The sequence below is a fragment of the Marmota marmota genome, unplaced genomic scaffold, assembly GCF_001458135.2.
Source record: "Marmota marmota marmota unplaced genomic scaffold, marMar, whole genome shotgun sequence".
NCBI classification, from domain to species: Eukaryota; Metazoa; Chordata; class Mammalia; order Rodentia; family Sciuridae; genus Marmota; species Marmota marmota.
Window position 1 is genome coordinate 3,036,317 of NW_026000000.1, and position 18,098 is coordinate 3,054,414.

The following is an 18,098-nucleotide window of genomic DNA, read 5'->3' on the forward strand; positions in this document are numbered from 1 at the left end:
CTCTCTCTCTCTCTCTCTCTCTCTCTCTCTCTCTCTCTCTCTCTCTCTCTCCTTCAGCCTTCCTCCACCAATCCTTCCACCATGATGCTCTGCCTCACCTGAGGCCCAGAGCAAATGGAGTCCAGTGAACATGAACTGAGTCTCTAAAGCTGTGAACCCCAAAACAAACTTTTCCTCCTCTAAGTTGTTCTTGTCGGGTATTTTGGCCACAGTAATGAAAAGTTGATTAACACAGATGGGAATGAGCATCCTTTTCAAAAATGACATGCTTAGTAACTTATCATTTAAAGTACAGACTTTTCATCTACCTTCTCAGTAAAGTTGGCATGGTTATTGTTTTGGCATTCTGGAGCAGTTAGACTCAGCAAATTAAGGACTGAGGCTAACAGGGTCAGAATACATTACTCCCTATATAGACCAAGTCACTTTGGTCTTTCCCAGGCCCTGGACACTTGATCCCACGAGAGCCCCATCTTTCTCATGTGTGTAAGAGTTTGGAAATATATAATCCTTTCTCACCCTTGAAAAAGACTCAACCAACCGCTCGTGAATCAGTAGCACCATCATGTATGAATCAAAACTCTTAAACTGAAAACCCAAAACTAAGAGAAATGACAACCTAAATCCCTAGTTGGTTGGGAGGTGTTAATTAGTAGTTAATTATTTGTCACCTCTTTTGGAGGAACAAGATACAGCAGAATTGAAGGTAAATTCATGAAAACCAGGTACACAGCTCTCAGATAAAGTGAAGATACTGTTTCCACAAGGGTGGGAATACTTTTTTGTGCACTGATGTGTCCCCAGCCTGAACTACAGTTTATAATAGTTACTGAATAAAAATTTGTAACATTATCACAATGGGCTAGAAATGTAATTTTTGACCAACCATTACGTGGTATCTTGCAATTACTGATTCTATTGTTTACAGATCACATATACATATTTATCAACTCATTTCATCTGATTACAAGGCTATAGGGGAAAACAGGAATGGTAATATCCAATTGTCAAATGATAAAATTAAGACTTACAGAAGCTACAAAAAAGTTGTTAACTGCCTAAAACCTTATAAACAGAGTAAAATTAGACATTGAGAGCTGGAGGAACCTCAGAGATTTTCTTCCATTAAGTTCTTCATTCATAGATGAGGCAGTGAGGTTCAAGAAGCATAAGTGAAGTACAAATTATTGCACTGCTTACACTATAATTGAAGTATTCTAATTACTCAGTAACTCAAGGAAGGAATAGTGGCTTTTCCTTCTCACCACACTTGTGATTCCATAGGACTGTGTATAAAATGGAGAAAGTAAAATAAATATTATTCATTGGTAACATAGTTCAGAAACAAATATTTCTGGCAAGTCCTGGTTGTCAATGGTGGTAGGGAACCTTCAATTTCATAGTTATTGCTTATCTTTAACTCAGGTAGGGCAAAGATTTCCAACCACAACCATTCCTTAAATTTCCAAGTTAAATTCTATAGTTCACTAATGTAGAAATTTATAGATTATTATGTAAACCACTTTGAACTTTGCCCTTGGTAGAATCATGGAAAACAGTTTTAAAATATTTTCTTTTCAATTTCTGAAATGTTTTTATGGTAAGTCCCCAAATAAATTTGTGAAATTATAAGGTAAAGAAATACAAATGACAAAAAAAGAAAAGAAATACAAATGATCTACAGAGTCATTATATACATGATCTAACTTATATGTGAGATTTTAAAAAGTCAAACTCAAGGAAGCAGAAAATAGAACAGTAGTCACCAGCAGTTGGAGATATGGAGGGAGTTAGGAGGTGCTGGTCAAAGGATATAAATTTCAGTTAGGAGGAGTAAGTTTAGGAGAGCCCATGTTCAACATGGTATTCATGTACTGTATAATTGGGAATTATCAAGAGAGTAGACTTTAAATATTCTTGCTATAAAAAAATGGCATTTGAGGTAATGAATATGTTAATTAGCTTGATTTAGTCATTTCACAATGCATATATATATATATATATATATATATATATAGATATATGAACAGCCCTTTTCTGTATTATATTTAGAGACAGGGTCTCACTGAGTTGCTTAGGGCCTCGATAAGTTGCTGACCTGGCTTTGAACTTGAGATCCTCCTGTCTCAGCCTCCTGAGCCTGTGGAATTACAGGCATGCACCACTACACCGAGCTAACAGTAGATCCTTCTAACAATTAAGTCACTAAACCTGTATGAAAACTCAAAATCCCATTTCTGTTACCTCTTTTTTTAAATATTTTTTTTTTAGTTGTAGATCAACACAATACTTTTTTTTTTTTATGTATTCATATGTGGTGCTGAGGATCGAACTCAGAGCCTCAGATGCACTAGGCAGGCACTTTACCACTGAGCCACTACCCCAGACCCTTTCTGTTACCTCTTAACAAGGACATGTTACTAACAAATATCCAATGGGGACATGACATTTTTACAGGGATGGCTATTTCGAGGTAGCCACTTTCATTCAACATTTTGAATACCCTTTTATACATACAATTCTTACACAGCCCAATTGCCTTTTCTTTAAAGAAAAAAACTAAGGACTAAATGAAATGACTGTATCCTTACCCTGAACCACATCTTTCCTAAGTTCCCCAACTTGTGCCCTAGTCTCAACTCACCAAATCAAATTTTAAAAACTCTGATGGCATGTTCCAGGTGCTATGGATGGAGCTATACTACAGTTCCTCCTCTTAGAAACCTTACATTCCAGTGAGGGAAGAAAGGCATGAAACAAGAAATGTTACTTTTGAAAAGTGAGACATTCAGGTTTCCAGGCTGGCCTATGGAAAACCTGATCGCTCCCATCTAAGTCTCAGAGGTGTCTAAATGTCTTTCAGTAAACTTGTTACTAACTTTAAAACCTGGACATTTAATGTTTTTGCAAATAATAAAACTGGTTTGAATGTGAAAATTTCCTGGTACCCAATCAGCCACATCAAAATATCATGTAAGTATTTTTCCAATTTTCTTATTTTAAAGGCCTCCAACAAGACTTACGTTATAAATTTATTATAAAGAACAAAGGCATTTTCCAAGTTTCCTTCTTCCAAATACACAGATGCCATCCTCTCCATTTCTACTCCAGACCTGAAGTAGCGGCGTGGGGTGATGTCTTCACTGATGGTGATATTACAACCCAGCTTACTGAGGGCCCGGACTCGCTCTTCCGGGGTTAGGGAGACATCTGTATGGTCAGGCATGGCAGCTAACTTTTTCTGCAAAGCAAAATTGAAGTTTCTGATTATAATAAGAAATGAATATGACTGATTAGCAGATGTATTTTCTATAATAAAAACTGAAACCAAGAACTAAGGGTATCTTTTCATAAGAGTTAAAGATGTGAGCCTGGCACAGTGGTGCACATCTGTGACTTGGGAGGCTGAGGCAGGAAGACCACAAGTTCACACCCAGACTGTGCAACTTAGTAAGACTCTGTCACAAAATAGAAGATAAAAAGGGCTGAGAACATAGCTCAGTGGCAGAACATCCCTGATTTCCATCCCCAGGACCACACACACACACAAAAAAAAAAAAAAAAAAGAGAAAGAGAGTTAAAGATATGATCAAAACAAAATCTTTTTGCACCAAAAAACACACATCCAGTGTAAACATACATTTTTATTGGAGTAAGATTTCTTTTTCAGTTTCAAGGTACAATTATGCAGCAGTTCCTAGGTCTGCAAATATTTCATGTCATGTGAGGTAAAATACCATTGACCATCAATATACCTGGATATTTATATCCAGGTCATACTGAGCAGGACCTGAGAGGAATTCCTGCCGTTGTAGGACTCATATCATTCTATCCTGAAGGATCTGAAGGAGGTAGCTTGGATTCAAAATTACTATGAGGATTTGATCTATTCCAGAATACATCTACTTTAAAAAGAAGCTTCCAGGGTCTCCCAAACATCTTCACTTAATAAAAAGAAAACAAACCAACCAACCAACCAAAAAAAAAAATTCCAATAAGTCCAACAGAAGCCTTTCCAAGCATTAAGAACCCCATCTCCATGTTGGTAAGTATAAAAAATTTAGAACTCCACATGAGAGCAATTATGCTGCTAATCAGTCCTTGACCAAGAAAATAACATACCAAATTACTAAAAAAAAACACATATTAATTACTATATTTGAATTTTATTAATAAATATATTTCTATCTAGAAATGCATATAGTAGGCATATTTAGGATAATTACTCAATTATTCAACAAGAAATTTGAGCTTGGGAAAGGCAAAAAAAAGAAAATTTTTTTCTATTAAGGGCCCTTTGCAACTTGAATTCATATCTCCTAATGTGATTGCAGCCATAAACAATAAGATAGAACTGAACCTGGCTGTATTCCAGGCAGTGAATTTAGCTGTGAGACCATACTTGATCTCCACAGGCTACCAGAGTGTCTGAAGGCCTGGTCCATACAACAGCAGCATCAGCTGCAAACTGGGCCTTTCTTTAAAATGCAAATTCCTAACTGGCCCCACTTGCATCTAAAACCTCAGGATCTCAGAAAGTGGACCAGAGAATATATGTTTTAACTAGGTTCCCAGGGGAACTTCCGCATGCTCCAATCTAGATCATTCTCCCATTATTTCATGCACCAAAACAGAGCTAACCCAATGCAAATTTAGCTGCCTGAGGCCTCTTTGGTCTGTTAAGGGTAGGTTGTAAGTCTGACTGTAGTGTGGGCAGAGTATTTGACGAATATTTGTAAAATGCTATGAAAGAAATCAAGGTAGAAACCATTTAGTTATGAATTACTGATTCAACTTTCATGGGTAGAGTGCAATGGATTAGACTTTTGGAGTTTTTCCAATGCCATTTGGTCTACTTTGGTGTTAATTTTATAGCAAATAGAACTCCAGGGATCTGAAATGACTCTTGCTTCTAAAGGCTTAATATATAACCAGAGAGCCATAAACTTGCTTCTCAAGGTTCCATAAATCGGAAGCAGGCCTTGCCTTTCACATCTGCTGTTACTCTTCTGACCTGCCCTGGAGCATGGTGGGTGGAACCTCTTTCCTGATCTTTCTTCCCCAGGGAAGCTATTGGGGCCTGAGCTTCCTCTCCCTGAGGGTCTACAGCTCCCTTTTCAGTGGTAGAGTTGATACACCTGGTCAATTTAAGGTAGAAGCAGTAAGAAGAATCTCCCACATGCTCTAGTGGAGAGAAAACTTCTGATCCAAGTTACTAATAATAAAGGGAACATGCAATTTTGATCCTCACCTGGTACTTTTTAATCTATGATTACTTGGTCAGAATTCTAAAAGGTATGACTGGCAGTGACACCAAAACTCAATCCCTTCCTAGCATCATGTCAAATTAAAGCATACTTCCTTCAATAGATAATAGGTATTGAAATATAATTAGATAGTGGGAATTAGTTCTAGTGTTCTAAAGTAAGGTAACTATAGACTATTATTATATATTTCAAAATAATTAGAAAAGAAGAACCCAAAAGTACCCAGAAAAGTGTCACAGAAATGATAAATATTTAAGGAGATGAAAATGCTAATTATCCTGATTGTATCATTATCCCTACTTCAATTGAATTATCAAACTATACCTTATAAATATGTAAAAATATTCTATGACAATTAAAAAATAAGGTACAAGTACTTAAAAAAACACACACAATTATTTTGATCCACACCCTGTTATGCTGTTCTTTTAATCTCTGAAGAACATGGCAATTTCAGAGAAACTCTTGGAGGTTTTCCCATATCAGAGACAGGAACCTGAAACTCAGGGAGTGAGTGTGCAGAGGCTTCCAACTGAGATGTCTCCAACACTATTGCAATCCACCCACTTCCCCTAATTATACTCACTTATAAAACTCAACAAATGAAAATACTGTTATTCAACCACAGATAATTGCCTCTATGACATCACAAAATAACTGGGGGGAAAAAAACTATAAAAATTAGAGCATTTTCTAAGTGGGGTTTCTGGTTTCCCATACGTGTAAGAGTGATTTGCCCACATTCATTACTGTACAGTCTGCCGAGTCTTAGTTATATCTGTATAAATGTTTCCCTTCAAAACTCCTTGGAGTTTTAAACGGAATCATTTTCCATTCATCTCTGTTCCCTGGGATGAGGCATATTCCCTGAAGCAGAGCTGATAAATCCATAAATGTATAAAATAAAACAGAAAAAGTGGGGCTGGGGTTATCAGTCAGTGGCAGGTAATATGCCTAGTACACATAAGACCCTGGGTTCTATCTCTAATACCAGAAAAGCAGGAAAAAAAAAAAAAAAGAAAATGAGAGACAGACAGAATAAGAAAGCAAGGGAGAAGGAAGTGAGGATGACAGAAAAGGAAGTAACAAAGCTATTTTTAGATTATCTTTTTCCCTAAAGATAAAAATAAAATTGATCTATATAACGTTTTGGAAAAAGCATGTAAGACACACTATGAGGATGATTCCTTCCTCTGCAAAGATGGACATGGGGCAAACCTTTATTATTCCCAACACAGGGTCAGCAAATAAGTTCCTGCAAAGTAAGTCCTTATTTCTCAAAAATGCTCTGAAAATAACTAAGCCTCTGTGAAGGACTTTCTTGAGGTTGAGAAAAAACATTAGGTCACAACCTATTTTGATGCAAGATCCAGGCCTTCTATTTCACTGTTTGGGTGTGATGGGGTGTTAGCACACTGTTGCTTACAGGGCTACTTCTATAGGGTTGCCAGGCATGGGTTGCGAAGAGAGTCAGGAGTAAAGTAAGTATCACTTCCATCTATCAAGCCATCGTGGTAGGCTGGGAACATGGAAAATATTGTCTACAATTTTCATAAGGCACAAATAATTTTCACAGAGATTATACACACTCTTCTAAGGTATTGCCAGAGAAGTATGTGTATTGCTGAGCCATAAGGGAAAAAGTGAGAGGAAGAAGAGTTTCAAGAATGCAGATATTTACAGGAGGATCCCAAAGCAAAGCTGGAGTGTTAAATCAAATATGTTTTCCTCAGCTATTAGCATACATGGTAAGACTCCCAATTTTCATCTGTAAAGAGACGGAGGCACAAAGAGCTTTAACCGCTGTGATACCACTCTCAAGTTCTCTTCAGTGTTTTTCCAAAGGACTATACTGGTAGAATCTACCTTAATTAAAAATTTTATACTTTTGTAGTGAAAAAAAAATTATTTTTAAGTCTTGTGAAGATGGCTTTATTAGTCACTTCCTCAAAGGAGACTGCTGGCCGCACAGATGCATGAAAAACTACAAGTGCTGAACTTCTTAAAGCAACTGTGACTCACTTCACATTTGTTTGGGCCCGTTTCTGTTCTTCATTTTGGGTTTTCCAACCATATGTAAAGCATCAGTTGCTGCTACCTACCAGAGAATTCAGAGTAAATGGCTGTTCCATGTTGTTCTGTCTACTAAAAGGGAAGGTGTTCACTGTTTCTTCTCAATCACTTCATCTGTTTCAAAGACAAAAGCAGAGCTAAGGTTATTTGTGGAGAACCCGAGTCCCAAATTCCAAATAACATGTTCAAAAAAACATCAACACATTGAAATAATTTACATAACCAGAGTGTTTAGAGAGGCTTTTGGAAATCTGGTCAGGAAAATACAAAATCGTAGGCGGTTATGTTTTCTTGAAGCTGTACATTCAAAGTGGAGGTGTGAAGGGAATTAATATTTGATGAGCACCCAGGATGAAGCTGCTGGGTGTTATTTTATTTAGAACCCTATGCTTGGATATAAAATAGGTTCAGTTTCTTCAAAGGAAGAAAGAAGAATTTCGTGGTTAACAGCATGAACTCTGGGGCAATGGACTCTTTACCTAGGTCACAGGGTCTAAACTCAGTTTAGAGTTGTGGTAGGCAGGAGTCTTAGAAGGCTCTGTTATTTCTGCTCCTTGGAAACAATGGGTTTGTTTAATCTCCTTCCCTCAGGTATGGACAAAACTCTGTAGCTGGCTTCAAACCAAGAGAACATGACAAAGGCGATGCTATTACTCCCATGATTATGTTACATTATATGGCACAAGTGAAGAGATATTGCAGAGATATTGGGGACCCTGATCAGTTGATGCTCAAATAATCAAGAGAGGTTATCCTGGGTGGCCCTGACCTAATGAGGTTAGATCTTTCAAAGGAGATGCTCTTTTGCTGGTATAGAAGATCCAAATGCCACAAATTACACAGCCACTAGGAAATTAATTTTGCCAATAATAACATGAACTTTGAAGAGAAGCCCAAACCTCAGATGGACCCCAATTCCTGGTCCACACCTTGACCCCTGCCTTGTGAGATGGTGAGCAGAGGACTCAGGGAGGCTGGGCCCTGATACCTCACCCACACAACTGTGGGATTATAAGCGTATTGATGAGATCATGGAAATGTGTGAAGTAGCAATCCAAAATCAATATGCTAGCTGCATGCCCATAGGTAAGTTAGATAGCCTTTCTGTGCATTTGTAAAATGAAGAAGTAATAGTCAATTTTATAAATGTTAGCTATTATTAGAATCTTTACTTTGCCATTGAGGAAACTGAGGCTCAAAGGTGTGAAGTGATACCCAAGTTCAAATATCGACTCAGTGAGTTCCTTCCTTTTTATGCTAATGCACATCAATCTCTGTATCACCATTTCCCACTTCTTCTAGATTTCTTTTGTCCTTTATAACCCACTGAGTCACTGAGGTGACTCTGGACATGTACCTTCTCCTCACTCATTTCCTCATTTAGGAACCAGGGAAAGGAGCCTACATTCTCTTAAATTATAACATTGTTATTCTACAAATCTAACATTGTTATTCTACAAATCTCTTAAGTAGATCAATGAGCCCCTCCAGGCTATTTTTGGCCCAAGTCCAAGGCTGAGAAACCCTTCAAGGAAAGTCACTTATCTCTTCTCCCTCATTATCTGCACCATCCCTGGAGTTAACCTAAGCCCCAAGCCTGCAGGTTACAAAAATATTCAAGAAAGAAACGACCTGGAAAGAGCCAGAGCTTGAGTTGAACAATTCTGGCAGCAACCAACTGGGGATTACCACTTCTCAGTGATAAGAAGTTAACAAGGAAAAAAAAAAAAGATATTAAGAGTTAAAAATGGGGCTAGAGTTGTGGCTCAGTGGTAGAGCACTTACCTAGAATATGTGAGGTACTGGGTTCAATTCTCAGCACCATATACGAATAAATGAATAAACTAAAGGTCCATCAACAACTAAAAATATTTTTTAAAAAAAGAGTTAGAGACAGAATAAAAAGGAAATACTGACTAGTCATTGATTAGGGTCTTGTAAAGAGTAGAATTATTTCTTTTAAAAGCCACTCCAAGCCGGGAGTGGTGGTGTATGCCTGTAATCCCAGAGGCTTGGAAGGCTGAAGCAGGAGGATCGTCCATTGAAAGCCAGCCTCAGCAACTTAGCGAGGCCCTAAGTAACTCACCAATACCTTGTCTATAAAAAAATATTTTAAAAAAGGCTGGGGGTGCTGGGGTTGTGGCTCAGTGGTAGAGCACTTGCTTAGCATGTGAGAAGCCCTGGGTTCGATCCTAAGCACCACATAAAAATAAATAAATAAAATAAAGTTATTATGTTCAACTACAACTAAAAATAAATATTAAAGAAAAAAAAAAAGGGCTGGGGATATAGCTCAGTGGTTAAGCGACCCTGGGTTCAATCCCTGGTACAAAAAAAAAAAAAAAAAAAAAGTTCCTCTGACCCATAACATAGAACAAATAATTTTAAATGTTGGAAACACAAAGACAATTATTCAGCTTCCAAACAATACTTTGAGAAGCACTATATTTGATAATGGACCACACAGGATTCTTAACAAAAGGCAAAGACAATGGCTTTTGAATTCATGGAAGGATAATGAAAAGATCACATATTTCCAGAAGAACCAGAAAAATGGGGGATGGTGAGGTTACAATTTCAGGAACATTAGCCCAAATCACACAGAAGCACTGGTCTGGTGAAAACCCCACCGCTATCTCTGTTGCCAAGGAGCAGGGGAGTCTGAAGCTTGTTCCACCAGTTTCCACAACTCTATCGGGAATTGTTGCCATGGTATCACTGTGCAGCTGCCTAGCATTTCTGCATGTCCCTAGTTTCTCTCTCACAGAATGACATGGAGGTGTCTGACTGGTAGTGCCTAGGTCATATGCTTACAGCCTGGCTGCAGAAGCGATAGAATATCCTGACATCTCCAGCACTTTTCATTTCTAGAAGAGGATATGGGATGTGCCAAGTGAGAAAAGGGGGATTTAGGGCAGAGTGGCCCAAAACAATAAGCATGCACAAAAATAAACTCATAAAATGTAATGAGCTTCTATAAGTATAAAATGTTTAGTTCATCCTGAACACCTGAATGGATTAAACTATTATAGATAAAAAAATTCACTATTAATTTGCACACATAAATTATTATCCAGTAATAATGAAAACCAATGCTTCCTAAATATAAAACGCAAGCACTTCCTAAATATAAAACATTGGTCAGTTGACTTTTTTTTTTTTTTTTTACTTTGCTGGGGACTGAACTCATAGCTTCGAGAATGTTAGGCAAGAACTGTACCACTGAGCCACACCTGTTTTATGAACAACTAATTATGTGACAACATCTAATCCTGACACTTCCAGTTGTAATATAAACAATTATCAAAATCAATATTATATTCTCTGGATTGGAGACTCTCAAAATATGGCCCAAGTCTTTCCAGATCCTTTAGGGGAGTCTAAAAGGTCAATATTATTTTCACACAATTATTGAAACATTATTTGCTTTTTTAACATCAGTCTCTCACAGTTGTATAGTGGAGATTTCCAACAGTTAATGGAATGTTTACTGGTATACTCATTTAATATTTAACTTTAATACAGTAATAATAAATACATATAACCTACATAACAAAACTTTTCAGTATCTTTAGTAAATTTTTTAAAACTTTTTTTAGTAGTGGATGGACACAATACTTTTATTTATTTATTTATTTATTTATTTATTTATTTATTTTTTTATGTACTGCCGGGAATCGAACCCAGTGGTGCCTCACGCATGCTACGCAAGCACTCTACCACTAGCACAATCCCGGCTCTTTAGTAACTTTTAAGGGGACAAAAAGTTTGAAAACCCCTGCTCTAAGACCAACACTACAGACTCATCACGCAATGTTGAGTGAACCAGAAATAAAGTAGGCCATGAGACTAATAAAACAGGAAAAATGAATGGCAAGTATCACCTGCCATGTGTGCTACTAGAGTTTGCTAAAATAATTACAAAACTGAAGCAGTGAATACAGTAAGGGATACCTTACCTCATAGAAACTGCAACCCACAAGTGCAAAGCTTCCCATAATACCTGTTCTTTCTTTCTGATTAAGTGCTTAATTTTTAGCTAATATATAGCTGCCCAACTAAAACCCACATTTTCCATCCTTCCGTTGAGTGAGGAATGGCCACATCACTAAATTCTGGGCAACAGGGCGTGAACAGAGTGGTACCATCTAGATCCTGCCCTGCAAAAAAAGGGCATGGCCTTCTCCACCCACCCCTTCCCCTCCTGCCAGCTGGCATGTACACACAAAGGTGAAACATGTTGGGTCATGAGGATGAGCCAAGGCAAAACAAGAAGAAAAAAGGAGCACCTTAGTTTGCCTACACTCAGACCATTAGGAGAGAAATAATTTATATCTTATTTAATACTTCGAGTTGCTTTAGTCAACTGGACCTGTGTCCTGATAAAAGCAGCAGGTTTAACCTAGAAAGGGTGATTCAGAAGAGCCCACAGGGACTAGGGTCAGTACTGATAAGGAAAACACACATTCTCTACTGCCTCTGTACCTTTGCCCCAGGTACAGGAAGTAACAGAAATAACTCCTCCCTCTTCTCTCAGCTCACCTACATCCTGCCCGACCTTTATCAACATTTAAAACTTGTAAGATTTTCATATAAAAATTCAGATTTCCAGATTCTCCTAAAAGGGGTGTGTGTGGGGGGTTCTAGCACACACACACACACACACACCCAGGCCTAGGGCTGAGCACCTGAAATACTTAATTATTCCAGCAGTGGATCCACAAATAGAATGTCAAGCCTCCGATGAAGAAATGGAAGGCATTTTCATCTATGCTCTCCTCTTCTAGCAGGAGGAAAGGCAAACAACCTGAGTACCATGATTATAAGTAAAAGGTACTTCAGGAAAGGAAGTAATCCTTGTGACATTAACAGCACAGGAGAACTGGCATGAAGCTGGCAGAGTGTCTTCTCTAATTCCTCACACTTCAGCAACCAACATGGGGAAGACTGGTTGAAGATGACTTCAAGGGCTAAATATAAAGTGCACAGTGCAATTTAGAGAATCAGAAATATACTGAAGCAGAAAGTCAAAGGCAGATGGAAAGTATTCAATGTCATGCAAGAATAAAATATAACTCCTTTTTCAAAGCAGAGGTCCAGTACACTATGGAAATGCCAAGTGCAAACTCAGCCCTGCAGTCAGACAAGCCTGGCTGTGAGCTTGGTCTATTCCTAGCTTGCCTATGATGCCTTCTTCCTGAGCACCTCCCAGGCTTACCCTCCTTCACAAATGGTCCCCCTTCATCCCACTCATAGGGGCTTACAACCAACATTCATCAGAAATGCCTGATTTAATCTCAACCTGATTCCCTAAACTTCACCCCAGAACAGCCCATTTTCTTGAGATTTGATGACATCTGAGTGACAGCCATGATACCTGTAAGATACCTTCTAGAGGCTCATTTTGCTTTAGAGTTTCTGCCTTCTAGTTTTTATCTCTAACCCATTCCTCATCGTAGCTTTCAAAGACCACCACTTTCTTCTTTTAACTGACCTTTCTCATGTGTAAGGCAGCATTTGCTTCCTGCCAGGACTGGAAACCTGGGTGTCATAACCCTGTGCGTTCACAATAAGCACATGGAGCTCAACCCCTGTCCCTGGGGCCCAGGTGACAAGTAGTTTCCAGAACCAAGTAAGCAGCCAGCCTGTCCAAAGGGGATGAGATAAAACTATGGCTATTGCGTCCCAATTGTCTCAACTCCCCCAAGAGACTATGGAAGAACTTCTATGATTCTGCTCTTTAAAACAAGCAACAAATAATGCCAAGATTGAACACAGAAGATATCTGATCTAGTGCAGTGCCTATTTTTTGGCCTTAATTTACCAAAATTTCCTTCTTTTTTTTTTTTTTTTTGTGGAGCTAGAGGTGAAACCCCAGTACCTCATAGGCAACATCCCCGGCCCAATTTGGTGAATTTTTTCATCCTTAATTTTTCCACCACCACCATCCCCTTTTTGTTTTGGTTGAGCTCCTGACCCATTTTCATACATAAAGTAATATTTTCTGGAATACAGAAAGGAGACTACCAAACAGTGAACAGTCTCCTTGGAGACCATGTACTGAATGAAGAGCTGGCACCACCATTACCCAGCTATGTCCTTTGCTCCCTGAGTGCCATGGTGACCTGGATAAGCAGGTGTGATCTGCCAGCAGGGGAGGGGTGAGAACACCTTATGCCACCTTCTGGTGTCTCACTTCTAAATTGGCCAAACCAACAGTCATTCTCTGGTTACAGAATTCATGTCTTCCAGGAAGAACACCCTGCAGTTTACTTAGTTGGCAATACTTAAAGGAAATCGTTGTAACCTAGGCCGTGGGCTGTGCTGACCTAATCTGATTTAGATAAAGGGAGGTAAAGGGCTATTCCCATGCTTTAAATGACAGGTACAAAGAAGACTCTCCTGAGTCACACTGTTACAGATTGAACCCGCTGTAGGGAAAAAAAGATCAAGGCCCATCCTTGTCTGTCCATTTTGAAAGAGTCTAAAAATTCAGACCTGAAAACAAAGACGATTTTTGAATTTTCTATATTAATCTGTATTACCTACCAATCAGAAATGTGCTATGACCAAGACGGATAATTTATCTGTACTAAAATATTGGCAGGATAAAAATTAAACTTGCACAACTATAACTTGTCAATCTATAACTAAAAATTAAAATTATAAAAAATAGTCTGACTTGAAAAGTCAGTAACATATCCTTAATATACTTTCCAAAGAACAAAGAGAAAGTCTCCAGTGCAATAAAAAAGACATTGAGCTGAATGAAAATGAAAAGATAAAATCAAAATGCATGGGGGAAATATACAACTTGACCAGAATATTAGAAATAGTTTTTATTGCTTATAAAAGCTTCTGGTTTGATGAGGGAATATTCAGAGGCGAAATGATTAGATTATGACAGCTGTAACCTAATATGCCCATCCTAGTTTAAATGGACTAAGTGGTAGGTGGGGCATGGTTGGAGGAGATGGGTTGTTGAGGTCATGCCCTGGAAGGGTTCATCTTCCATGTAGCCCCTTCCCCTCTCTCTCTGATGCATCCTTCTACCATGCCCTTCCACCATAATGTCCTGCCTCACCTTGGGCTCCCCACAAAATGGACTTGACCTACCTCTAAACCTGTGAGCCAAAATAAATTTTCCCTCCTATAAGTTGTTTTTATTGGGTATTTTGGTCACAGGGATGCAAAGCTAACTAACACAATGAGTATCTATTAAGGGCCAGGTTCTCATCTCTTACCTCTAGAGGAATATTCAGGATACACATTCAGCAACAGGATAGTTTAGATTTGATCTGATCAGCAAGAATGCAGTTGCTACAGAAAAGAGTATTAAGTAAACCACTCCTGATATTTGTTTTAAATTATTTTGAGCAAATCTAGGCTACCCTAAGGGCAATGGAGTCATATGTTTGGCCATAAAAATACTGTTTTGCATAGTGCAATACAAAATTTTTATTCTGATACCAGGATGAAGTGATTGGGTCCCCTAAGCACCAAGAACTCAGGTTTTAGGTCTACAAACATCTCTGGGAGAATCCAGGTTTTCCCACTAGGGAAGCCTACTACATCCTATTTATCCCTTTTGTTCAACTTATTTTCATCCTTTAAAGGAAGACAATAATACTTAGCCAGAAGAACTCAAGCGAAGTGCAAGTCAAGTGTATAAGAAATTCCATTATAGTCCCCAGGTTTCAGGGAGGAAACAAAGAAAATCCGTCCTTTCTCACAACAAATGGTTAAAGAAATGAGGTTAATGATTTCTGAAAGTTATTATAGATATCACAGATGGTTGATGTGCAATTACTTGCTTTTTGGCAATTCATTTTTGACAGACATTCAGTTTATCTAACAGTTGTCCTAGTGATTCTAGTCAGGAGAGGTACTACTGTCAGGTTACATGTCACCTTCAATGCAAACCACCATAGCAAAACAGCTGTCGTAATAATAATAGGTACCATTAATAGACAGCTTTCCTTCCCTGGTTAACTGAAATCAGACATTAATACACATGATCTCAGATACCCTGACAACAGCCTGTTCAAACAGGACACAGTTGAGCTTATTGATTAGAGGTGCAACCCAGGTTGAGACTATCTGGTTTCAAATTCTGACTTCACCCACCACTAACTCCAGAATCACAGGCTCCCCAAATACAAAGAGTTGACAGTAGACACTGTCAAATTACAGGTGCTAAAAAGGAAGAATGAGATAATGCTCGTAAAGCAGCACAATTCTTGATGTCAGTAAGCACTCCCCATTTTATAGATAAGAAAACGAGAGCCTAGAAATAGGAAACTTGAGCAACTCTTAAAACAGGAATCCAAAACTAGTTGCGCAGGAACCCAGAACCAGTCTTAGTCACCCATGAAAATTAGAAATTGGACTTTAAGAGGTATCAGTAAAATCCAGGGAAGGATCAAATCCTTGAGCCTTAGGTAAGAATGATAGGATTTACTACAAAAAATGAAGATTTTAGTTCAGTGTTACAAATGTATGACTCATAACCTTTTTCCTGCCAAAGAAATAAAAGAGCACTCGTTCCCTTCACTTTTAGGAAGAATGCTTAGTGTCTGAGGCCTGAACACCTGGTACATTTTATTAACAAATTCAAACTCTACCAAGACAGAGTTCAATTCAAAATATTTATTGGTTTTAAAGATAAATTCTAAATTTTGTTGTATTTGAAAGATATTTCATATACTAAAAAAGTTCTAACTTAGAAGCCTGAGGTGACGATTTTTTAATGTGATGATTCAATTAATATGAATTATAAAACATTTGGTAAATAAATTTGAGATGTCCAGGAGAAATTTATATTTGTACACAGATTTTTAAAAATATATTGCTTAGTTGTCAACGGATCTTTTTTTTTAATGTGGTGCTAAGAATCGAACCCAGTGCCTCACACATGCTAGGCAAGCACTCTACCACTGAACATAGCTCCAGCCCCAGTACACAGATTTTTTTCATCATAAATTGTATGGGGATGTTAATTTTACTCGCCTGCTGTTAAAATACTAAAGTTTCCTAGAGATTATGTATTCCAAACATAAGTCACCCATGAGACACCAAACTTTAATTTACATTTTAATATACTTTCCTTTTTATTCCAATTTGCTTTTAAGAAACCACCACCAATAGATACCTAATGCAATGAAGTGAAATGAATCACAAATAAAATTTTTAAATGACATCATTCTTTTGCCTGCTAGTTGCCTGAAACTCCAAAGTTGGGTTCAGTCCTTGGGCATGACTAATAGGCTTTTTTAAATTTTCATAAATTTCCTCATAAATTGTATGGGGATGTTAATTTTACTCGCCTGCTGTTAAAATACTAAAGTTTCCTAGAGATTATGTATTCCAAACATAAGTCACCCATGAGACACCAAACTTTAATTTACATTTTAATATACTTTCCTTTTTATTCCAATTTGCTTTTAAGAAACCACCACCAATAGATACCTAATGCAATGAAGTGAAATGAATCACAAATAAATTTTTTAAATGACATCATTCTTTTGCCTGCTAGTTGCCTGAAACTCCAAAGTTGGGTTCAGTCCACTGCTTCTCCAAAAATCCCCACCCACAAGAATTTTCACTGTGGGTAGTTACACTCGTGTTTGGTTTTACATTAGACAATCTCTTCCATGCAGTGAACAAACCTCCAACCCCCAAGAAAAGACAGTGCCTTTTCATAATATTCTCTGGCAATTCACTTTACAACTCTTGAAAAAAAGCTCCTTTTCTTTTTTTTTTTTTTTTTTGTGTGTGTGGTGGTGGTGGTGGTAGGTGCTAGGCAAGTGCTCCACCACTGAGCTACACCCTCAGTCCTTGAAGAACCCCTTATTACCAGGAAAGCCCACTCATTTACCATTTGCTCCCTCCCTGCCTTCCTGCCCTGTGACATCCCCCTAACTTTAACATGGTTTCCTCACAGTGTGGTTCCTGGACCACCTGCATCATAGTAACTTGGTGGAGGAGGTGGGTGCTGGCAATAATAAATAGATTTATAGAACCCACTGAGTCAAAATTTCTGGATAGGATGCCCCAGGGATCTCCATTTTTTACCAAACAGCCTAGGATATTTTTATGCACATTAAAACTTTAAATATTGCATCAAATAAAAGTCCTCTAAGATTGTTACAAATAACCTTCTAAATGCCTTGCCTTCATCAGTGGAATATTTTCTACTTTAGAACAAACTTTTATGACTTGGCTTCTGCGAAGTAGAGGTTATTCTCCTTTTTCCTCCCCCAACCCTCAATTCACATTTCAAATACCAATTTTCCATCTTTACTCCTGACACACCTCCTATAGGACACATTTTTTTCATGGCTTCAACTTAATTTGAATGTTAGCAGCATACCTTCCAATGGTGCTCCTTTCATTTCCACCAAGATATCCAACTGTGATTTCTCACTCACTATGTTCCAAGGATAAATACATCTCTCCCACAAATACTGCTAGCTCCAAATAAATTTATTTATTCATTCACTTATTCAACATTGTTTATGAACCCTGTGTTGTGTTAGAAACTGGTAAGCAAAGAGCTGGGAGTGTGATGCATGCCTGTAATCCCAGCAGCTTGAGAGGCTGTGGGATGGAGGATCATGAGTTCAAAGCCAGCCTCAGCAAAAGTGAGGTGCTAAGCAACTCAGTGAGACCCTGTCTCTAAATAAAATACAAAATATTTTGATTTTGTATTTCTTGGGAGGTTTCTCAGTGGTCAGTGCCCCTGAGTTCAATCCTCAG

The 18,098-nt window shown here is 38.1% G+C and overlaps 1 protein-coding gene across 5 annotated transcripts in view; it reads right to left on the reverse strand.

Annotated features, from left to right (window-relative positions):
- Stambpl1 (STAM binding protein like 1) overlaps window positions 1-18,098 on the reverse strand; it is a 48,370-nt gene that overhangs the window by 17,318 nt on the left and 12,954 nt on the right. For all 5 annotated transcript variants that reach the window (XM_015498862.2, XM_015498863.2, XM_015498865.2 and 2 more), the window contains 2 exons: window positions 7,370-7,454; window positions 3,024-3,241 (listed from right to left, as the gene is read on the reverse strand). In XM_015498862.2, the coding sequence (XP_015354348.1) occupies window positions 3,024-3,241; window positions 7,370-7,399 (248 nt within the window). In that variant the 5' untranslated portion in view covers window positions 7,400-7,454. The remainder of the gene's footprint in view (window positions 1-3,023; window positions 3,242-7,369; window positions 7,455-18,098) is intronic.